The 25175-nt window shown below is 32.5% G+C and overlaps 2 protein-coding genes across 4 annotated transcripts; one reads left to right on the top strand and one right to left on the bottom strand.

Moving 5' to 3' along the window:
• Nucleotides 1–315: 315 nt before the first annotated feature.
• LOC100793165 (SNF1-related protein kinase regulatory subunit beta-1) lies at nt 316–4976 on the bottom strand. Its single transcript, XM_003519443.4, has 4 exons — nt 4462–4976; nt 1189–1367; nt 893–1055; nt 316–734 (listed from the first exon to the last, which is right to left on the bottom strand). The coding sequence occupies exons 1-4, from the start codon at nt 4651–4653 to the stop codon at nt 417–419; spliced, it is 852 nt and encodes a 283-aa protein (XP_003519491.1). The 5' UTR covers nt 4654–4976; the 3' UTR covers nt 316–416.
• A 14695-nt stretch (nt 4977–19671) lies between these two features.
• LOC100792637 (UBP1-associated protein 2B) lies at nt 19672–24310 on the top strand. Of its 3 annotated transcripts, XM_006575548.4 has the most exons (3): nt 19672–21266; nt 21989–21996; nt 22098–22387. In XM_006575548.4, the coding sequence occupies exon 1, from the start codon at nt 19776–19778 to the stop codon at nt 21264–21266; it is 1491 nt and encodes a 496-aa protein (XP_006575611.1). In that variant the 5' UTR covers nt 19672–19775; the 3' UTR covers nt 21989–21996; nt 22098–22387. The 3 variants fall into 3 exon arrangements, with proteins under 3 accessions (XP_006575611.1, XP_040865228.1, XP_025982396.1); XM_041009294.1 differs by lacking the exons at nt 21989–21996; nt 22098–22387 and adding an exon at nt 23809–24310; XM_026126611.2 differs by lacking the exon at nt 21989–21996.
• Nucleotides 24311–25175: the final 865 nt, after the last annotated feature.

The following is a 25175-nucleotide window of genomic DNA, read 5'->3' as shown; positions in this document are numbered from 1 at the left end:
TTCCTTCTCTTTCTCACTTTTTTCTTCCACCGAGAGAAAATATATTAGTATCCATGTTATTTTTCTCTGTATTTTCTTTCTTTCCATCCAAAGGTACCATTATTTTAAGCTAATGTGTACAATAATTAGATATTATAATCCAAAAAACATAGTTATGACCAGCACCCCCTTACCAAAATCATATTTTAAGGCACCCTATTGATATATTTCAAAAATTCAAGAAGGAAAAGAAACAAAAAGTAATTGAAAAACAAAAAGTTTAATTTACCAATTCGAACAGAAGCCTCAAGCATATATAGACACAAGACCTTCATATACCACCCGTTGAGGAGTATTATTTAAATTTTCATCTTTACAGACTGAGGCTACCAAAAAAAAGAAAAAAAGGTTTATATAATTGACAAGCGTTATATATTTCACCTCTTGAGCGGTTTGTAAAGGACAACTGTCACATATTTGGACTGGAACCTGTGAGTGAGTCCCAGGGCAACAACAGACTTTGAGGCCAAATTTTTCTCTATGAAGACATGATTTAGCACAACATGTTGGGGCTTTGAAGAGGAACCTATGTCAGAGTTTTCCATACCTAGGACAGTAAGATGCAGTTGCGAAGGAACAGCCATTGGCTCTTTTGCAAAGTCTTCTTCAGCTGGAAATGCTTGGCCATAACTGGATTCGGGGGAGGGTGGTGCTTCAAACTCAGACACACCATCGGGGTTTTCTGGCACATAATCCTGCAGAACACAATAACATTCAAATCATTAAATGGAAGGTTTATCAATCACTAAATGGGATGATTAAATACACAGCAGAACAAACTTCATGATGGAAATATGCTCACAAAATGATGTTGTTTTCATAAAGAGAAAGAAACAAATAGGATGATGCATACATTAACATCAAGAAGATTGCAGACATGCCCCATCTCATCAGCTACATTAGGTAGCTCTGGGATAAATCTCTCTTCACCATCAGCAATGAACCTGTAATGATATATACCTGGTGGAAGGACTATAAGGAATGAGTGATCCTTGCCAGCTCGCTGTAATGCCTTCCTGCATGTAATAAAATTTACTGGTACTAATCTCATTTTACTATTGTAGACTATTTGCAGTTATGATAACTTTTTATGTCAAAAAATACAATCCAGCACTATTGTTACCAAAAAAGGGAGTCGTTGAATCTCACCTAGATGTCCAGTTATCCCAAGATCCCTCCACAGCCACATTGTTACCACCATAGTTCCATGTAATCATGACAGGGATCCCTTGCTCAGGAGGGTGATTAACAATACCATGAGACTCATTCTGCCACATTTGATTGAGAAAAGGAGGGCCATTACCTCGTTGTAATGGAGCTAGAGGAACCTGAAAAACACAAGGAAATTCTATATTTATTTTTAAGTAATGCCAAATTGCCACTGGTGAGATTTACATGTTTCCTAACCCAGAAGAAAAAAAATCCTAACTAGAAAGAAATTGAAATTTCAGTGAGCCACACACACACACAAATAAAGAAAGAAAGCTTCATATTTATTCCAAATCATAAAAAAGATGTTTCAGAATGTATTTACCATTTCCATGGGAGACAGCTAAGTCAACAAGAACAGAGTGCACAAGTTATAATAACCAAAAAACTATACTTTTCAGAAAGAGAAATTTTAATTCGCAAAACTATATATTTCTGTCAAGTGTCGACCTCTTCAATTCATTAGCAAAAACCACTCAAGGTAAAGAAAATTTACAATAGAAAGTATAAGTATAATCAGGCAACTTAAGTTGATCCATCAACAAGTATATCATGCTTTTTCACACAATGCATTCCCGGATCAAACTCTATTAAATATTAATATCAAACAAATTATCTAGCAACCATGTTATTAAGGTTTGGTATTTATTTTGTCACAAAAAGGAAAAAAAGAAAGTGGAGGGAGGTTGTTTTGATTATTAATGCACATGTATGTCACTAGCCCTTCATTTACAACCTTGAGAACAGCTCTAACATATTTATTAGCCTAGTCAGTCACCAGTCCCAGATAGAGGAGTGGAGCGGCATACCACAAAACCACTATAACAAGATAGCAGAAAGTGGAATGACCACTGTTGCATATCCATACCACAGAAGTTACTAACAACAAGAGACTGGTACAAAAGAAAAAAGAAAATACAGCAAGAAAAGGCAACATAAGGTTACCTATCTGAACATAACAGTGAAGGAATGAATATACAAGTATAAAACAAAACATAGACCCCTCTTTGACATGAACAGAACAGAACGCAGAGGATGTAAACAGAGACCACAGAAGGGTGTGCCAGCGTTCCAGAATGTGGATTGGCAGGAAACTCCACAGGAATATCATAAGTTGGCTAGAAACACACCTGACAGCTCTGGGTCAGATGGTTTGCGTCAAAGAGAGAAGTGAGTGGGAAAATAGGGTTTTTTTTGTAACAGGGAGAATAAGGTCTGATGAAAATAAAAGGAGGGTGAAAATTGAAATCCCAAGATCTCCCCCCCCCCCCCCAAAAAAAAAAAAAAAACACCAAACGATGTCGTTTGAGGAAAAAAAGAACGGGTTTTAGTCTCCTGATGTAATAGTGGTTATGACCATAAATGGCCGCAATTCATGCCGCTCCAGAGTCCAGACACAAAAGTGAGTTGCAACACAACGGGGTCCCACAGAGAGACAGAGCAGCCAAAAGCCATGATGCTCCACAATGCCCTTATGAAGGTGCTATGGGGCACAATTGGCTACTATGTTTATTAGTAACAATAACTATGAGTTACTAAAAGGGGCATGGCCTCTAATTTTCCTGATTTATAGAAAAATATAATCAAAGTTTCATTAGAGTTGTTAGAAAGGGCAAAATAGCTATGGTGCAAAGGTGCCACCAAATAGCTATTGAACAGTAATTCATACATAATAAACTTAAAAGAGACTCTACACAAGAGAGAGAGAGAGAGAGATGCCTACAGAATAGAAATTTTTCTCCAGGTTCTCCACAAATCAACGACAAAAAAAAGGACATTCAGAACATTGATAGACATAAAAGAGACATTAGGCAAATATTTACCAAATTCATGGGATCAATATAACATTGGGCAGGAGGGAATAGAGGCACAGAAAAATATTGACTTATATCGTATGTCATGCTTATAGTCTTGTGTAGCACTTTTGAAAGTACATCCTCAACTGCTATTAGAATATAACCACAAAATATCTTGTCTGTAAAATTCCTTCAAGTTACATAGTGATGCATTAATAATAATATCCAAAATTATTGCATCACTATTAGCAGGCGGTATCATCTATCCATACTGCAATATCTCACTGTTGTTTCTCAAATGGAGAAATGTCAAGGAATGCGAGTAACGAAGGACAGGCATCAACAAAATTGACAAAACAAACTTATACTGTTAAACCAATAAAACTGATTCCTTGATATAAGTGATATAAATCAGTCACGTTCCAAACAGCACATTTCACATGCTCAATCCAGAGGACAATATTGCATGCAATTTCCAAATCAGACAAAATTAATCGGTTAAGCCCAGCACTCTATAACTACAAATGTGTATTTCCAAATTGTGTAACTATCCGGCCACAACCATCCACATTATGCGAGTTTAACCAGAAAAAGAATTATGTGGGACAGCTTAAACTTAGATGGAATCGTGTGTAGCAGTTGTGTGAGCTGTGAAGCTAAGACTCACATGAGTATAACTCTAGTAAAATGTTTTCAAACTCTCACTGCAAAAAAAATGAGATTGAAGCATTGCACAGAATCTACAAAAAGGTGAGGAAACTCTCCTAAACAGACGGATATAAGTACATAAAAATAACAGTTTCAAAAAGAATAAGCAGTTCATAATCTTCGAGATCCACACCATCCATTCTGCCCTCCATGCCTTCCCCCAAACAAGTTTTCAAAATTCAAAAAGGCACATCCCTGTTGGTCACTGTCATGCTTAACGCGTGTGTGTTTGGAAGCATATTCCTGCGTCAGTCAAGAATCTGTGAATTGTAGCTTCCACGTTATTCTACAATTTGACGTAAATTTTTACATCCACAACGCATATCCAAACATCTGAACCACGTTCATGACGATCCATGCAGGAAAGAACCAATCCATCAACAACAAAATTACCAGATCCGTTCAACAACACGTTTCGTTTCAACTTCAACGGCAATAAAAAAAAAAACTCAGTAAATAACCCACGGTTTCAACAAAAAAAAGTAACCCTACCTACACTGCCTCCTAATCTCTCGCTCTCTGTCTCTCATGCACCAGACATTAGCTAGCACGAAACTCACCAACCGAACACGGAAAGCAAAATCGACGAATAACCTCGTTGACCGGACAAAACCGAAATTCCACCCTAGCTAGTAAAATTAAATTCAGCAGCAACGAATAAGCGTGAAGACGATAAAATGCAGAAAAATCGAAGCGTAAGTGAGAGAACCTGAGGACCGAAGAGGATCGGCGATCTGGAGCGGCGAGGGCTGTGCGGCGGGCTATTGGCCATTGAATCGGAGGAGAAGGCGCGAACCGGAGGGAGAGAGACCGGCGGCGCGTGAGTTCCACGTGCGGCGGCGGAGGGATCGGCGGCGGCGGGGGGAATGGATCCGTCTTCTCTGCCGTTAGCGTTTCCCATGCGAAAGGCTATTTGCGGAAGCAAACGACGGAAGAGAAAGGAAAACCAAAACGGTGCGCGGTGGCGACGTCGTCGTCGTCGTTTTGTGAGAGAGAGAGCAATGCAATGCAAATGCACGCTCGCGAGGATGAAACGACGGAACGAAAAAAATTAGATAGGAAGTGAGAGTGTTGAGAGAAGAAAAAAGAAAAAATAAACGGTTTGGTTGTTGTTTTGTTTGTTCTTATCAACTTCTCTTGTCTGATTCTGATCTGACGCTATGTTCTGTTTGGACTTTGGAGAGCGAGAAATTAATTAAAAGATAAACCTTTTGATTAGTAATTTGTTTGTTTTCCACTCTCCCTCGTCGTGTTTTTGTCCACGCTCTATCTGCAACGGAAGTACGGAAATCGCGCTTATCTTGTTTCTTACCTCATTTTTACCTGCTTTATTTTCAATTTTGATTTCTTTTTATTATATAATTATACTATTTATATAAATCAAAGGGGTTCCAAGGTTGAACTCAATCGCTATTTTGATGAAAATAATTTTATAATATAATAATTTTAATTTCCTTTATATTCAATTCAATCCAAAATCGATTCAATTAAATTAGTTTTCAGTTTTAATCCTTGTTTTAGTTTTTAGAAGAAGTACTAAATAAATGATAATATACTCAACAAATATAATGAAATATTAAATATTAAATATCATATTTATAGGTAATCATATAATAAATAATAACATAACCCTTTGCATATATACCATTAAAAATAAATTACCATTATGATCAATTAGGCATGATAATTTTTCTCGCAACTCGAGAATCTTGGATCAAAAAAAAAATTCCCCACAAGGACGGGGATGGGATGAAAAACACCGCAACTAATTTGGGGACGGGAACTATGCTCCTTGCCCCGCAGGATTCTCGTATCTCCACGTATATAGAATTTTACTTATATACCCTAATAACTTATAATATGTATAGCAGAAATATAAAGATTAATATGTTATTTTACTAGTAAAAAAATACAAAATAAAATTATCATATATATAAGTAATATCTCAAAAGTCATAAAGATACACACATTACATAAATCCTAACACGTCACATCAAACATTCAGACTTATTTCCTTGACTATTTCTTCTTCACCTTTGTCCCTTTTTCACTGGTTCACCTTTGTTCCTTCTTCACTTCTAGACCATTTGTTTCATCGTTTCACACTGTCTTCAGACTAAATTCGAGTCGCATCGTGCATTTTTGGGTTTCGCAACTTCGAATTATTCTTCCTTTGTTGTATATTCTTCCTCTGTTTTATTTATTTATTTATTTATGTTTTGGTTTGACTGATTCATTGAGTTTAAAATTTGTAATCTAGTAATAAAAGTCAGATTTGTGCATTTAAAAATTTAGATGACTCATATTTGTAAATTTTGTTACTTGTTTGTTGTACAGAAAATGAATACATCTATTGATTCATCCGTTAATAGTATTGTTCCATTAGAAACACATCAAGTTGCTAATGACGCATATTTTCTAAACACATATTTACATGTTTCTTTGTGTAGGTTTGATGTTGAAGATGTTTCATTGCACTTAGATGGAAGTATGATGATGTTAATTTATTTTATGAAGACTTGTAATGTTATGCTAGTTTTATTGTATAATAGTGTAACATTAAGGTGTACTTTGATATTTTTTGGATGCTTTTTATGCTTGTGTGATTTTATTACTATTATTATTGATTTATTTTGGTTTTTTTAGTCATGTTTTAAACTTATAATTAAATCTTAAATTTATTATTGTTGAAAAATTGAGATAAAATAAATAAAAAAAAATTATAATTTTTGACATTTTTTAATGTAAAGCGGGATCCCGCAGGTCCTTGCAGGGAGTCGGGGAGGGGACAAAAAATACCCCCACCATGGGAAGCGGAAACGCGGACGGGAAAACAAGGAACGGCGAAAGCGGGAAAGTATGCCCCACCCCGACCCCGCGCGGATGTCATGCCGGGGTCAATCTAGTCGCGAGTGAAATAATATGGATGAAATATTCGATAAAAAAACACACTAAGAATACATTTGCACAGCCTAATACTCAAATATTTGTTAAAAAATATTTGTGATTATTTGTATTTTTATAACTAGATATAAGTTCTATAATAAATTTGTAAATATTTAGTAAATAAATATGAGCAATTTGTAATTTTGCAAATATATGACTGTTTGTAATTTGTAATTAAATGATCATGTAAAAACATTTTAAATTGTCACTCTATAACCTATTTACTTAAAAATATAATTAGTGAGTCGAAAATTCAAAATCCATACCGTAAATAATTTAATCGCCCGTAACAAAATTCGCAAGTTTGAATATTCAAATACAGCGAAAATAATAATATAAATTGTTCAAGTGAGCTTAAAAAAGTTTAGAAATTTATTTCTGAGGATGTGATGCTTATTTTAAGTTTTAAAAAATACAACAAAAATTATTTTTTTGACTAAAATTTATTTGGCTGATCATAAAAATTCTTGAGAATATTGATATAATTTTTTTAGAATCAAAGAATAATATATTAGTTATCAAAAACTTTAACTGTTTATTACGACAAATGATTCAATAAGAGGAATGTGATATTTTTATTACGGTAAAATAATAAATAAACTCAGTATTTCACCTCTCGTGATAATAATTTTGTTTAAAACAACTAGAAAATATTTATGAAAATATTTTGTTGTCAATGCTATTTTTAAAGGAAAATAAGCCAAAAAAATTGAGGGGAAAATAAGCCAAATATTAAAAACAAACATTTCTAACTTTTAATTTTCAAGAGAATAAATATTTCTCCTGTACCTTATGCTCATCAAAACAAAACTTACCAAAGAATTCAACTGTGGTTAAGCAGCATTGTTCCGTTATATACTTGAGTGGCTGCTTTTTTTAATAAAAAGAAAGTAAACTGGAGCCATTGTTTATAATAAGTTTGATCAACTAGATAACATTATATATCAATTGTTAGAATCACAAGTGGGGTTTCTTTTAATTGCAGTTCTGCTCTATTATCATTTTTTAAAATGGTTAGCCGACAAAATGTCAGATTTGCATGCAGAAATAGCTTACAATGTGAAATTTAAATCGCAGAACGAAGATTTGCTCGAACAAAGATGTGCATTCAATATCTCTCTCATGTGAAGGAATATTGCTTCCTCTGGTCTTAGGTAGCGTTTGACTAGAGTGATATAAAAAGGAGAGGAGAAAATGGGAGAAGATCGAAGGATGTTTTATTTTTATTTTTATTTCTGTTGTTTGATTTAATTTTCAGTGGAGTGAAATGGAGAGGAGAGGAGGGAATAGAGAAGAAGAATAATTTTAAAAAAAATGTTGTTTAATTTAATTTTTAAAAGAAGAAGAGAAAAGAATGAAGTAAAATCTATCCTCATCAAATTTTCTCTCCTCCAATATTGGGAGATTTGAGGAGGAGATTTAAAATATTCTGACTGTAATGATTAAAATATGAGTAAAATATGCTTTGTAAGATGTGTTTCATATTTTTTTTATTAATTTGATTTCTATAAAAATAAAGCATATTTTTCTTAATATTAAGTGATAATTCTTTTAGATAATTTTTCACGTGACTAGTAAATTTAGTTTTTTTTTTCTTTTTTATGTTTTTAAGCACACTCATAAATATCATAATTCATTGTTGTTTTATTTTTCCCTTATTTGATTAGAAAGTATGAGAAAATCATCCATAAAATGACAAAAAAAATGTATTTTTTTGAATGTTTTATCGCCATAAATTATTTAAATATTAATTTGATTTCTTGGATAAGATATGAAAGAATCAGTCATCCTACTAACATCATCAAGTGGAGAAAAATAGTGGGATAGTAGAGATAAGTTGGTTGCAAGAAATTACTCAACTTTGGCTAAAGAAAGGAACCATCTATGAAGAAAGGCTTAAGGTGGATACCTAGACACTTAGAGGTGAGGAAGGGAGTAGTAAGTGACGAAATGCGGGAATTGAAAATAAGCATAAATATGAGAATTTCTGATATAGATAAACCTTTCAAACTATTATTGAATCCGCAGGCAGGCAAGCCACAACCTAGTATTTATCTAGCAGTAGATTCAATCTCAATTATGCTCCAACCTCAAGTCATTGGTCAAAAATAATATGAGACTGGGCAAAGAGTTAAAAAAACTTTACTACGTTACAAAGAATTTAAAGATATTATAGCTATCCTTAGCTTGAATAAATTATCCAAAGAAGATATCTTAATCGTAGAGCACGAAAAATTTAGTATTTCTTATCACAACTTTTTTTCGTAGCATAAGTTTTTACCGAGAAAATATGTTGGTCTAGCATAAGCAGTTAGAGAATTTAAATTGATTCTTTTGGAGAATTGTGAAAGATTTTCATAAGAGTATCATCTTCACATTGCTATTGCACCTCTCACGTTCAAGAGTTCATCATCTATCCAAGAGATGTGTTTTTCTCGGCGTGCTTGATAGTGGTTTTAGGTGTGCCTTTTTTTTTTTTTTGTTTTTTCCCTTTGTTCTCGTGAAAGCAGTGGTCATGCAATGTTATAAGTATTATTCCCTTTTGAATGTATTAATTTTGTTCCTTCTACACAATGTTTAGTCTATGCATCTTGCAATTTTTAGTTTGTTTCTAAAATAGTAAAGAAGGCTTGTAATATAATTTGCTTTGTTGGCTTTTGATTTCGTTGTGCGTAAAAGATAAAAGTATAGGCATAAAAATGGATTCGGGTCTAACTGGTTTTACCTTTTATTATAAGTATTTGTGTAAAAAAAAATTGTTTCTTTTAGTTTTTTTATTAGTTAAAAAACTCATTTGAGAGTTTGATAAACAAGTATTTTTAATAACTTTTATTGTTTTTTAAATCTAATTGAAATAATGTTTTTTGAAACACTAACTTCTAAATTTTATATTTTCTTCATTTTTTATTCTTAATATATTTATCAGAATTTCTTTTTATCCATTTTAAATAAATAATAATTTTATTGGTTTTTAATCATTTTACATTTTTTAGTTATTTCAATATTTTTTTATTGAACTTATAATTTAATAAATTAGTTGTCAACTATCAATTTTTAACTTTTCAATTTTTAACTAATTGAGTTAGTTGTATGTAACATAACATAAAAATCCATGGAGAGAGATAAGAAAAGGAAACCCATAAGAAGGTAAGCCTAATTTATTCCTGTTAAATCCTACAAACAAAACGGAGGGGTTGTGTCAGATAAGAAAAACATCTTAATTCGTATACCATGATTAACTAAAAACTCTACTCAAGTATTACAAAAAAAAAACGAAGACCAGTGTATTTGACTTGATGTCTTTTAACAAAAGAAAAATTGACACTTGTGGTTATAAATAATCATTATAATTAATTAAGTTAACTATCTATCAATTGTATTTTCCGAGAATTATTTATCTATTAACTGTATAATACCACGTTAGTTATTCTATTTTAAGTAATATAAACACAAATTATATTTTTATCGTGATACTATAAGCACGGAAGAATAAAGTTACTCGATGACATGCCTAGACGAGGAATTTAACAATTAAGAAGAAAACCAAAACAAGCTCTACAAATCCCACAGTGCAAATTTTAATTTTGGGTTGCTAATATATTATTGTTGTCAAGAGAGCAAATAATTATCATTGGAATTGCCCTAAAAACCACGTCTAAATGCCTCAACAATGCATAAACGGTTTCTTATTGCTTCAATTAGACGTAGAAAGAGAAAGATGATCCACGTTATATATTTCTTTTTCCAAACATGCACTTAATCACACCAAATATGATTTTTTTAATAATTATGTTAATTAAATTGTGGTACACAAAATAATAAATTATTCATGATAATTAAAAATGGAAGACTAAAGTAATAAATTCACAATATAGTTAATTATTTGAATTTAACTATTTATTTTTTTCTTCCCCTAGTTCATACAAATAGAAGTGAGAATGTTTAATTTTGTACCTCATTTTTATACTCCCTTCTTATTCTTTAATTCCTTGTCTTATTTCCAATTTTTTAAACTAGGAAAGACTCGAGCTTTTCAACCTAGACAAAGTATAGTGATATAAAATCTCAATACATTCACATTAATAAAACTGATATATTTAATAGAAGAATGTATTCGATTTTTAAAATGTGTTAAATTTTTTTAGATTAACAATAATTATAAATTACAAATCAAATTAGTTTTTGATTCAATATGTTAAGAGATACTATGATCAAAAAAAAAATTCCAAAAGACTCCAAGATGAAGAGCCTGCAGATTCATTAAATGAACAAGTGATCAGAGATGATTCCAAATTGATCCCCATCACATATTTGGACAATTTTGGTTTGGCAATGAGAGAGACCCTTATGCTAAAATTGACTCCATACCAAATGGCTTTATTAGATACACATATGCCCTATAAAAAAAGTTTCCACATTCATTTTAATCACAAGCATCAGATTCAGTGGGATGAAGACAGATTTCAAAGACATCTTAACCTATTTGGTCTGCATTTTAAATGATCGATTGGAACACGAAGGTGTGCATGATTAAGAACACGCGCAACAGTAAAAGAGAATGAGTCCATTGCTTTATATTCTCAATTTTTTGTTTTTTATTTTGACATCGACCTCTCCTTTTACATTAAAGAAAAAACATTTACCCTTTTTATACGCATCTTTACCTGTCCCTTTCTCTCTCTCTCTCTTTTTTTTTTTTTCCAATGAAAAATAAGAAGTTATTATATTTCTATAAAAAAATTTAAAAATGTAGTTATATTAAAATAATTAAAAAATATTTTACACAAGACCATCGTTAAATCCAATAAAGTAAAATACTTGTGTGTCTTGTGTAAACAACATATTTTTATTTTATTAAAATAGTATAAAACGAAACTACTAGAGCCTATATTCTTTATTTTTTTATGATTAGCCAATATTTTTATTACAAATTAAAAATGCCAGTAGAAATACATGATTGCTTATCTTAAATTTGTGATTCTATAATGTTATATAAATTTAAGAATTTTACACAAAAACCACTTAAATGTATGTTAAGATTGTTAAAATCAGTCTTTAATTTTTTTTCTGTTGATTCATGGCTTGAAAAATACTTTTTTATTGATAAAAATATTGAAGTAACAAAAAATAGGTCAAATATTCCAACTATATTTTTTGTTAAATAACACAATTTATTTTTAATCAATTCGCATAAACAATACAGCATGCCCTTAAAAAAACATTACAACATGCTCTTAATGATTCCTTTCGTTGCTTGGTACTTGGTAGTGTATTCAACAATATGAGTTAAAATATTATCTTTCCACACGCAATTTTCATTCTCGAACTTTTTAATCGCATATTCACGCCAAGCTAACTAATCGTAAATATATTTATTGGTAAAAAATTCCAAAATATATTTGTTATTTTTTAAGGAAGAAAACTTTAAAGATAATTTAATATTTTTATCAGTGGATATATTTTTACGTGGATTATTACACTTGCTGACTCACGTTTAAATTACTAATGGAGATTGATATGAAATTTTATGTAGTGATAAAAATAGCAAAAAGAATGTTTTTGCAATTTTAAAAAATTGATATTTTTTTGGTGCAAGAGCAAGAGAAGAAGAGCCGCAGCAGTGGGCGCGTGGGGTAGCGTACGTGGCAAGGAGGACACACGTGTAAGGGGGCCTCTGGTTTGGTTTTGTCTAAAGGGCTATGATTGTCACGTGACGTAGAAGGGATTCGGATAAGATTCTCTCTCATTGTGAAAAAATTAAAATGAAAAAAGGAAAAGCAATGTTCCCCAATTACCAAACTCCACTTTATAAATTAGTACTCGTATGGATAATCTTATCAAAGAGAAGCAGAGTATCTCTTTTGGAAAAAGGCTATTTTGCATCCGATTATTGATACTTGCTTGGTATGTGGGAATAAGACATGTAAAATCAGGTTTTGAAAGATCTGAGTCTAGTTTTTGAGATTTGAGTTTGACCTATTCAGGCTGACCTTGTTAAAAGTCTAATCTGGCTGATAACCTTCTTAAGAGTCTTCTTCACAATAAATATTTAATATTTTATGGAGTAAGAACGTAATAGGAAAGTTAAAGAAAAAGGAAATCATCAAAATAATGAGAAATATAAAAGGACACATACTCTCACTTAAATTGTAATTAAAGTCCTTGATTACAGGAATAAAATAATCAAAGTCTGACAGTTTCAAAAAAAAAATTAGTTGTATCCAAAAAATAATATTATATATTAGTACCCAAGAAATAATATATATATATATATATAGACCAGCCTATCAGATTTATAAGGTTTTTTTTAATAAGTCTAAGTTTACTCTATTTAATTTAATAGGTTTTTAGAAAGTCTAAACTTAACCTTTTAATTAAATAAGTCAGTTGAGACCAGATCTTATATAGGGCAGCCTATCAGGTTTATAAGGTTTTTTTTAATAAATCTATTTAATTTAATAGGTTTTTAGAAAGTCTAAACTTAACCTTTTAATTAAATAAGTCAGTTCAGACCAGATCTTATGTAAGTCAGGTCGTAAACCTCTGTAGATCAATCTGACCTATTCCCACTCCTAATAACAGATAACGTTCAAGAACATTACACTCACCAAGAGCATCTCTATTCTATAGTAAAAGTGCTTACATTATACATGGTTGTTTAACTTTAAATAATATTTTTTTTCATGGGATGATATGAAATTTAGTTGTTAATATAAATATCGTTGTTTAATAATATTTATATTACTATAAATTATATATCTTTTAAATATCACATGATTCATAAATTTAAGTTAAATATTTATTTTAATATTAAAGTGAATTTTTATGTAAAATATTTAAATTTATACGAATGGTAAGATCCATAAAATTAAGATAGACAATTTATTTAAATAATTTTGTACAGTAGATGTTCTAAAATATTTATATAAATAAACAATATATATAATAAGTTAATGATAGTATAATTTTTTAACATTAGCATTTAATCATAAATTAGTATTATATAGGATAAATTTATTAATTTTTATATTAACTACATTAATAATCTTATAAAAAAATATAGGGAACTAAAAAAGTATTTGTTTTTCTTTTACTTGGAAAAAAAATATTTATGGTTGACTAGCAATAGTACATGCATATTAAATTCATTTATACAGGTATCCTGAATTTAGACTGAAAAGTGAGGTGTTAATTTATGGGTGAATAAATGAACAAAATGAATAAGTATTATCGAGCGGGAAGGGAACAAGCTTTGTCGGGCATCCCAAAAGGATCTAGCAATCCAAAATATAATGATTAAGGAGCACCTGCATTACTTATCAATCAACTTACCAAAGAAAGATAATGATGTCTTTAATCTTTAATTACTTTAAATCTTGTTTTTCTTAAGAAACAAGCGTTGTAATTGTATGCAAGATTAAATAAAGCATATGCCAAATCCTTACAATGTGAAGGATTTATTATTAGGAGGGACGATTCCGATACTTTCAGCCAGAGATTACTGTATTTATAATAAGTTTATTTTTCAGTTAAGTTTATCGAATACAATCAAATTATGTCTTAAGCTATTTAAAAAGATTTTTAGGTTTAATAAATTAACCTATTTAAAAAATCGCAAATAATTTTTTATCATCAATAATAATAATAATAATAATAATAATAATAATAATAATATTATTATTATTATTATTATTATTATTATACATTAAAATCTTATATTTATTTATCTTTTAAAATGTTAATGATATTGATCTATGTAAAGAATCAAACTAAAACTTATAGTTAAGGTTATTGAAAAATAAAGTTATGTCTTAATTAAATATTTTATTACAAATCATATTTTAAATAAGTTATCATAAAATTTTATATTAAACCTTAAAATATATTTACATCATATAAATAAATTACATATTTTTATCTCTATATCAGTGTTAAACTATCATAGTTTTATACATATTTTATGTGTATTTATGATTCTGAAAAGTACTCTGTATTAATATCATGTTCAATAAAAAAATTATCACAATTTGGACCCTTTTAACAATCTACAAGAGTCAAGCTTATATGAAGATTAGGTCAAGACTCTTAAAAAAGACATTTGATAGAAAAACAAGTCATATTCAAGTTATGTACTTTTAAATCAAGTTAGGCTCAAGTATAACAAAGTCTTATTCGATTAAAAATAATTAATTAAATTTTTTAATAAGTATTAATCATTGATAAAATTAATAAGTATTTTATATCAATTAAAAATGATATGAAAAAGGACAATAACAAATAGAAATATAAAAAAAGTTATACTAAAATGATTAACTAAATTTCTTTAACCAATATTAATCGTCCACGACGCTAATCAACATTTCATGCTAATTAAAAAATGGTATGAGTAAGGATGGTAACGAATGAAGGTAGTAGTTAATGTTGTAGTTTGGTTTACCCATATCTGTACGAGTATCAATTAAGGAGATATTTTCAAATCGTAAGTTTTGCAAGTATCCACATGTATATTAAAATGTAAAATTTTAAAGAAGTAAAACAAACAAAATTAAAAAAATACTAATAATATGCTACTGCATTGGAACCACTGTCACATTTTATTTTATTTTTCTGTTTGTCAAAAACAGACACAACACACTCCTCTCCCATTATCACCCATCACATATATTTTTTAATTTTTCATGATTCATCACATGGTGTTGTGTCTGTCTGTTTAAAAAATTCAATGATAAAAGACATACTACTATTTGTTTAAAATTCAGTTAATCATGATATCTATTATATAAAATTTAAAAAATAAAATAAATATAAATTCTGAAATTTTAATTTATACGTTTTTTATGTATAATTGATAATTGATTGAATTTATTTGAAATAGAATAAATATAAAATCTATATTAATTAAATTATTTTTAAAAAATAAATATGGAATGTAATTACTAAACAATAGAATACTGTTTTATATAGATACAAGATAATACTTGTGCGACGTACGAGTAAAATTGATGGAGGAAATTTTTTATTTATTTCATGGACATTAATGTAATTTTATATCATTACATAAAAATATAATATTGTGATTTGAATCTTTCCGGTACTTACATTAGTTTTTTTTTTTTTTAAGATAATAGAGGGAAAAAAAAAAGTTATACTATCGTTTGATCTATCAATTAAACGATTTATTTTATTAAATCTTTTTTTGCTTAGTGTGCATATGTTTGTTTGCATTTTTTTACTTTATGAAGAGTAAAATCATCCCACTTGCAGAATGCAATATTGAAGTTAAAATGTATAAATTTCATTTCATCGGTAAACTATTTTATAAATCACACAAAACGAGATTTTTAATAAATAAATGATAAAATATCATTAAAAAATAAAATGTTGAAATATAAGAAAAAATTATCAAGACATGAAAGAAAATAATATAATGTATACAATATAACAATTTATTTTGTAGCAATGCAACATCATAACTTTTTATTTTATTAAGTCATTTTTTCATAATTTGATGTTGATATTTTAGGATAAAAAAACAATTTTAATGTGAATTAAAACAACTAATAGACAAGTATGTCATGATCAAATTTAGTAAAAATAAAGAAATATCATTCTATTCACAAGTTACATACATAATTATATTTTTTTTCCTTTATTACATGTTCTTCTAAACTTTAAATGTCTCATCTAATTAATGAGAGGAAGAGACACAAAAAGAGAGAAAGAGAGAAAGAAAATTCATAAAAAAATGAGAAATCAATTGATTGAAATGAATGAAATATTCAAATATGCATGAAGAAAAAAAAAACTAATTGTATACTCTAAAATTATGTGTCTTTCTTGTCCATAAGTGATTATTTGAGTCATTTGAGAATTTGTCAAGTTCTTTAAGCATATGGTTACGGACCATCGACCAAGAATTTTCACCCATACCTAATAAACCGACAACTAACCGATATCCACAATTTCCATCAACTTTGACATCAACAATATTATCAATAAAGTCGTGGATAAGTGACTGAAATTAATCCAACATAAACATTATCCTTCTTGAATTGGGTTGGTCAGAAGATGATGCACTACACCTCACTAAAGAATTATTATTTTGCACATAATGAAAAACATCTACATACTGCCAATAAGATGGATCACGCTTTGTTGACCTTGGGTTTCTATTCATCGGTTTCTTCGGTGCACCTTTTGTGTTTACCTTTGCTGGAGGAGGACACATCGAAGTTTGATCAGGGTATGCAATTTCCCGAAGTTTATTCTTTAGAGTAAACTTACCACAAACATCAAGTTCTTCAAATCTTTTGGATATGGTTTCCATCTTTTCCTTGATGCTTACTTCAGGCTTAGATAATCCTTGGTGAAAAACTGAGTCTCCTCCAGAACATATGGATTGAATCTAGTGGGATGCAACCAATAATATATTTAGATAGCTCACATGCACAATGAAGATAGTGCATGGTTCTCATGACACAACCACAAGTCGAAGGATTCTTGCCAGCATAATGTACACGCTCAAACTTAACAGCAATCTAATTTAAAACATACCGTGAAACCATTCTAAGAAGCCTCTTGTATAAAGTTTTTTTTAAAAGACATGTCCAACGACATGTGTACTTGTTTCAATGGATGCTTTAATTTCAATGTGTTGCAGCGTCATCATGTTGTTCATGGCATCCCAGACATTGCATAAGTCTTCAAGGCTATTCTATAACACTTTTTTTAAAGCCCAGTGAGCAGATTCAACCCTACATTTCAAATACACAAATAACAATAAACATATACAACAATAAAATTTCATCAATTCATCAACGTTAATAGAAATAATTGAACATCATCATACATGTTTGTTGTTGTGTTTCCTAAGTGCATCACCTTATTTGTCCAGGCAGCAACAATTTTTTCCTTGTGTGGGATTATCCATGTTTCGTTGACATAGTCAACAAACATTGGCCAATGTGAACAAGCCATTTCAAACTTCTTCAGACATTTATTGAACTGCTGTTCCGAAAGACAATCAATTAGACTTTTCCAAACATCCATGACATATTCCCAAACATTTTTTGACCAATTAATGATTTACATTTGACCCTGACATTCTTGTTTATGTGAAAGCTACACAACAAATTTGTACACTTGGGAAATACAGTTTTCATTGAATTCATCAATGCTAGGTCTCTGTCAGTCACAATAACTCAAGGGAGGGCATCATGTCTTAAAAATATATCTCAGAATCGTTCTAAAGCCCATACCACATTATTAAGACGTTCACCCTCCAGATATGCAAAAGCAGTAGAGAATGTCATTCCTGTTGGCGTCACCCCAACAAAATCAAGCAGTGGGAGTCTGTAGTCTGTACCTGTTTGTTTTGTAGGTAGTGTCTATCAAAAATACCAAATTACATGCAGTGACTATCTTCACTGCATTAAAGTGACACCAAAAGATATCACGAACCACGTCTTCATCCTTTAGTCTATATCAATAAATATACTGATCTCGTTCAAGAAGTTTCATTAGATGTTGCATTTTAGTATCACTTCCTCTAATGGAATAATGGTATGCATTTTTTGCATTGTATATTTGTTTGATGGTTGCACAACTATTGACATTGTGCTCCTTCAGAGTTGGCATGATGTTTTTTAGTTTCACCATTGACTTGGTCATATAAGCAATAAGTGTTTTTTCAGCTTTAGTCAATCGCCCAACATATGGATGTCCAACTAATGACTTGGTCAATTTATGATTATGAATGTCACACATCAACTTCATCATGCAACCTTGTCCTCCAACCACAGGTTTGCCATAAAACTTGAAGGGATACCCACATTTCCTAGTCTTAGTATCTCTTCTCACAAATTCTTTTTTCCTACACCTATACTTGTCACTCCTTTCACAACCAATTAACATAAACGAAACCCTTCCTCTATTACCAGTGTTTGTGTTAGACCTTATAGTGACCGCCACAAATTCGTTTTCATGAGCAACAGATCGAGCCCACTGCAAAACATCGTCTCGACTATCAAACAACTACAATGCAATCCAAACAATTTTAGTTTTCTACAACACATTCATTTTATTAAATCACTCACAATAATGAATATTATTACTTGAGAAGTATTGAACGCATCGGGACAATCAACCTGTGGTTCATTCACACCACATTCTTGTTCATTTAGATCATCCTTATCAACTTCTTTAGACATTATAGTGTCATACATCCATTGATCTTCGTCCATCTTAACAATAAATCATAAATTTCAACACAGACACACAACACCTAACCACACTATACATATAATACAAAATACTACATAATAACTCATGATTAGTAATCGTACTATACATATAATACAACCTAATCTTTTAGTGTCAGTCACAATAACTCATGATTAGTAAAATGCAAAAACCATAAATCAACATGTATAAACAATTAAACTATTATTTAAAATGACAATACAATTAAGGTAATAACTAAAAAAAATTTAAACTTAAGTAAATGTTTTCAATCCGTATAAGCCTTACGGATCAAGTTGATCCGTATAAGTATAATATTAACATACGGATGAAATTGATCCGTAACTTCCTTACAGATCAACTTGATCTGTACCATTCATGAACCACTCCCTCCCGCACACCCACCAACAATGTTTACCTCGTTTGCTGCCAACGTCGAACCAACCATCGCAACACTGCACACCGGCCCCTTCACCTTCACTGAAGCTCAGCTATTGCAAGAAAAACTCACACCGAAGACTGAAACGAGTGAAAAAAATTATTCACAGCGGCAACGACGGTGCACAAACCTTTTTAAAGAAAAAGATAAACCATGGGACATTTCTGGAATTTTAAAAAATGCTGGGTGCACCTAGCATCAGCCTTACATGTTGCACAAGTAGAGATCCGGCCCGGACCGGCCCGGCCCATTTAAACCGACTGATAAATACCCGGACAGCGGCAGTGGAATGTGAGAGCGCAATCGTATCGTATCGCTCTCTTATATCTTCAGACAAAACAAACCAAAAACCAAACCACCCCCAATTCCCGAAACCCTAACCCTACCTCCTCGGCCCCATGCCCATGGCTAAGAAACGAAAGCTTCGATCCTCCAACCCAGAACCCACCAAACCCGTCGAGCCACAGCAACAGAACCATGAGACTGTTGAACTCGACCAACAGCAACCCATCCCCGAACCAACCCTAGAAGACTCCAACACCATGGCCATCGACGAACCAAAACATGAACAAGAAGAAGAACCGCAAAACGCCGAAAGCGAACAAGAGGAAGAGGAAGAGGAAGAGGAAGAAGATGAACAACAAGAGGAGCAGGAACCAGAAACTCGAGAAGGGCAACCGGGACCAGAAACCCTAGAAGCTGCAAACCAAGCCGAAGCGAACGGTAGCAATGAAGGAAACAACGAAGAAGAGGAAGAGGAGGATCTCACACTAGAAGAAGAGCCCGTGGAGAAGCTTCTGGAACCGTTCACGAAGGAGCAGCTCCACTCTCTCGTCACGCAGGCCGTGGATATGTTCCCCGAATTCGTCGATAGCGTGCGCCGGATTGCTGACGTGGACCCCGCGCACCGGAAAATCTTCGTCCACGGCCTCGGCTGGGATGCCACCGCCGAAACCCTAACCTCCGTGTTCGGGAAATACGGCGAGATCGAGGACTGCAAGGCCGTCACCGACAAGGTCTCCGGTAAATCAAAGGGTTACGCCTTTATCCTCTTCAAGCACAGAGACGATGCTCGAAAGGCGCTGAAACACCCTCAGAAGAAGATCGGAAACCGCACCACCTCGTGCCAGCTGGCCTCCGCTGGCCCCGTTCCGGCTCCACCGCCGAGCGTGACCCCGGTGTCTGAGTACACCCAGAGGAAGATTTTTGTGAGCAATGTGAGTGCTGAGATTGATCCTCAGAAGCTGCTTGAATTCTTCAAGCAGTTTGGAGAGGTTGAGGATGGTCCTCTTGGTTTGGATAAGAACACTGGGAAACCTAAGGGTTTTGCGCTTTTCGTGTATAAGTCTGTGGAGAGTGCTAAGAAGGCTTTGGAAGAGCCCAATAAGAACTATGAGGGGCATACTTTGTATTGTCAGAAGGCTGTTGATGGTCCTAAGGGGAGCAAGGGGTATCATCATCAACAGCATTCTCATTCTCATCATCACCATCACCACCATCAGCCTCATTATCAGAGGAAGGAGAAGAACAAGTATTCCTCCGGTGGTGGTGGACCATCACATGGAAGTGGTCATTTGATGGCGCCCTCGGGCTCTGCTGTGGGGGGTTTCAACCCTGGTGTGCCGGCCCAGGGGTTGAATCCGGTGCTTGGACAGGCGTTGACTGCATTGATTAATCAGGGAGCTGGATTGGGGCTTGGGAATCTTCTTGGAGGGCTTGGTGGTGCCCCCGTTAACCAGGGGGGGCCGCCTGCTCCATATGCGAATCAACCTGCTATGGGGTATGGGAACCAGCCAGCAATGCAACCCGGATACCAGAATCCTCAAATGGGACAGAGCAGTGGTGTGAGACCTCATCCTGGTGCTGGTGCTCCTTACATGGGTCATTAGGTGAGTGGCTCATGAATTTTTATTCTGAATTTTTGTTAATACATATTCTGCCCTATCTTTATGATTTATAAGTAAAATGGTGAAAGTTTTAAAAGTTAATGCCCCTCGTTGGTAAAGTAGGAATTACATGATTTGAGGATTTTGGTGTTTACTAAAATGAGTATTAAAATTAGTTAACCAATAAATCTTGCTCGATTCAATCAGGCTTCTTTCACTCATGGATGAGCACAGGTGGCATGCTAATTGTGTTCGGTTTCATTGAACCTGATGAAATTATGTTTTTTGTATTTTGTTTGCCGTTATAATGCTAATATCTAGTTTGATAATCTGTTTCTCACATTTGTTGCCTTTTATAAAGATAGTGATGCTACAGTCTTATCTGTCGATGAACTGTTCAGCCTATGCTGTTTTATACTAGGTCTGCTTACTCACCTTCGATGAACTGTTCTATGTTATTTACTTATTTTGGCATTGAATAATTACTTTTATGTTTCTGATAAAAGAAGGAACATAAAATTCCTAAGACAACTATTTATTCTATTTCCATCAAGTTTCTTGATCTATTCATCGACTTTGTGTGAACATTCTGAGGCTTGCATTTAACACTTCTACTATCTGCTGTCCATATTTGTTTTTTTATCGCATAAACAATTAATTACCTTGACTGGTATTGTAGTTCAAATCTGAACAGTATAATAACTCTTGAAAAATCTATTTTGCAGTACCAGAGGTATGTGGCGGCCTTTTAAGTGTTCATATTTGTATGTGTTTCTTCAACAGGCACTTGGTTTTGTGAAATTAGTTTTTTTACTCTATGTATTCACTGTGCAGATACCCTCATAAGATGCATCAATCATTTAGTTTTGGACTCCGCTGATTCTTCTGAAGTACCAGGCACTATTCAAATGCATCTTTTAATTTGTACTTTTAGTCTATTTGATTATTAAAGAACCAGATTCTGAAACTTGTATTTTTTTTCCTTCTTATCTTAGTAGATTTTCCCCGACATGTTTTTAAAATCTTGTTATACCTCATTCCTCTATGGAGGAATATTGAGGAACGGGTGAATTTTGGGGCAGAGAAAACTTTATTATAATAACTTTTAAGTGTGTTGTGGACCATTTTTTCTTCTTCTGAACTTCCAATTCTGTTTCACTTGGCTTCGCAAAAGATAACTGACTCGAGTATAAGTTGCTTGTTTTATGTGTGTGTCTGGCATTCAGCTTTGGTTTATGAGGACTGCTACCATCTTTTTCGGAAGTATAATGTTCTTATCCAAAAATGGGATTATACTTTGGGGATTTGGTGGCACTTTTGTAATCATTTTTTATGGTTACAGTTAATGACTATTATTTACATATTAATTCCGTGTATCATTTGAATATTATTTATTTCTTCTAGATCCCTTTTGCGAACTTTTTTTCCTTCCATTGATTTTTTTGCTTGGAGATTGAAAGTGAAAGTAAGTATGAAGAGGAACAACATTAAACAAGGTTTATCTTTTGTCAAAATTTGTTTCCATCATCCTTTCACTTGTTTGTCCCCTCTATATTCAAAGATCTTGTTTGAGAAAATCATTTTTCTTTCTCCTTCCTCAATGAAAGATTGAACAGTTGAAATGAATTGTTATCCTTCAGAGTTTCGTCATCTTTTTACTCCATTCTGAAAATAAGTCATCAGTTCTTTGGGTTTACGTTAGCTGGTTTTCCTAGTTTCTACATGTTTTTTTTATTAGTAGAGATGTTATGTTTAACTTTGTTTGGCAACTGATCTAGACATGCCATACAATATTATATTTGCTTGAGAGGTTGGCTTGCCAAACACGTAGGTCTTTGCTACCAAACAAGCTTGAATATGTTCATAACTCTGTCATCTGCATCCACTAATGGAGCTTGGCTCTTTCCATTCACTTCTAAGGCAAGAAATGGCCACACTTGGTGGGAGGGTTGGCTCTCACTAATACAAGTGTACCCTGGTTTGGAGTGAATGTCAGAGAGAAGATCAGATGGGTGTGATGGTGTTATCATCTTTGCAGTTATGCATGGGTATGATCTTTTCTTTTGTTATAGATTGTCTGGGAAAGTTAAGTTGGGAAACTTGCCTACTTTTCACTTTCAGAAGCTTTTAACTCATTTCTGAATATATTCTAATTATAATCTTGACAAGTTGGGCTTCTGGATTTCACTTGGGATTTCAATTTTTTGCACGTACAATCTTTCTTGGAGAAGGGTCCAATTTGATATTGCTGTCTTAGGTGAAAGTAAATATCTGGCAATGCTGCAAAAGAAGAGAAGTATTTTATAAAACTTAACATACCAAAATAAGTTTCTTTGCCAAAAATGTTTTTGAAAATCTTGTTGAAGACAGTTATATTTTTAAAGGGCTTATGAAGGCAAAATACCAATCTGGGTAAAAGCTGAAATATAAAGAAAGTCTAATGTTTTCTTCATGTTTTTATTTGCGTGAGACTTAAAATGCATAATTTTCTCATAAGGACTAATTTTTTGGATGACTGTTTAACAATCTGGATGTTATAATGAAGATCCTACTGATACTGGTCACACAGCTTGAGAAGGCAGTTGGCACATGCGGGAACTGCAAACCTGACTCTCAAACATCAAGGTATTATATATTGACTTGAGGATATGGTGATCTAGAAGATTACTGATAATATTCCAAAAGAATACTTAACTTTGTCTTGTTACATTTTGGTTGGAACTTCAATAAATTTGGGGAAATAAATTTGGGCTGGTTGATCTTGGACGAGGTGTTACATTGATTTGGAAATTTTAGGTTTCTTCCTACACTTGACCTCCGAAACTAGTAGTGGAAGGACTTGTCGAGGGTGCTATATAGTACTTGTCATGTTTAATTGTTCAACCACAATCCTTTGAAGAAAAGGGATTTAAGGCCCAAAGATATATTTCTGAACACTTTTTGATCGACAACAATCTGCAGAGATTGAAACGCTTTCTTGTAGCTATTTGGTTCATATAGTTAAACAATTACCCCGTTTTTTTGTTTATGTGCAACGGGGGCTTAAATTCTGTTTTTCTCTATGCAAATTTTGCGTTTCTCACGACAGATTTTAAGTTCCGAGTTTACGTGGACCATAATTAGATAGACTTGCAATGAAGAGATTGATATTGTGGCTGCTATTTGGCGGATAGGTGATAGGTAGTGGTATAATAATGTTTTAATGGGTGAAGCACGTAACAGTTTCATTTTGTGTTGGTCCAGCGACCACTATGGTTAGCAACTGCAGCTTCAGCCGTTGTATACTTTTGTGGTTGGTTATGGAGGGACGGCTTAGCAGGATAAGTGCTTTATATTTGCATAATGTTACAGGATATTGCTGGTATCATAGCAATGTTCATGATGCCAGTGAACCAACCAGACTATCCCATATAAAGAAGGAATACAGAAAAAAAAACAAACTAATTACCCCTAGAATAAATAGTTCCAAGAGCAGCAACAAGAATAATATAAGACATGCATTGGGCAAGCTGCTTAGAACCATTAGCCACAAACTTGGCCAACCAATCGACACACTTGTCCCCTTTTTTTATAAGAACTAGCTAGTAAATTATATATGATCAGTAAAAATATAACATTTTTGGTAGGTGCAAATTTGTATTTCAAAAAAACATGATATTACGCAAAATAAGAGTAGTTATAGATGAAGTTCAAATTTAGTATGTTACATTACAAGTAACAAAAACAGACATGATGAACTATTCATGCGTAATAATGTTATATGATAAACTGATCTAATAAAGATGTGAATGAATCAAAATATTTTTTTATAATAGTAAAATGTATAAGTGATGATTGTAAATAGATATAACAATGGAATAAGGCAAATAAAGATGTTATTTTTTGTCTCCATCTTCACTCAATTCAGTTAAA

The sequence above is a fragment of the Glycine max genome, chromosome 2 (assembly GCF_000004515.6).
Source record: "Glycine max cultivar Williams 82 chromosome 2, Glycine_max_v4.0, whole genome shotgun sequence".
NCBI classification, from domain to species: Eukaryota; Viridiplantae; Streptophyta; class Magnoliopsida; order Fabales; family Fabaceae; genus Glycine; species Glycine max.
Note: the sequence above shows the minus strand (reverse complement) of the source record. Positions and strands in the feature narration are given on the sequence as shown.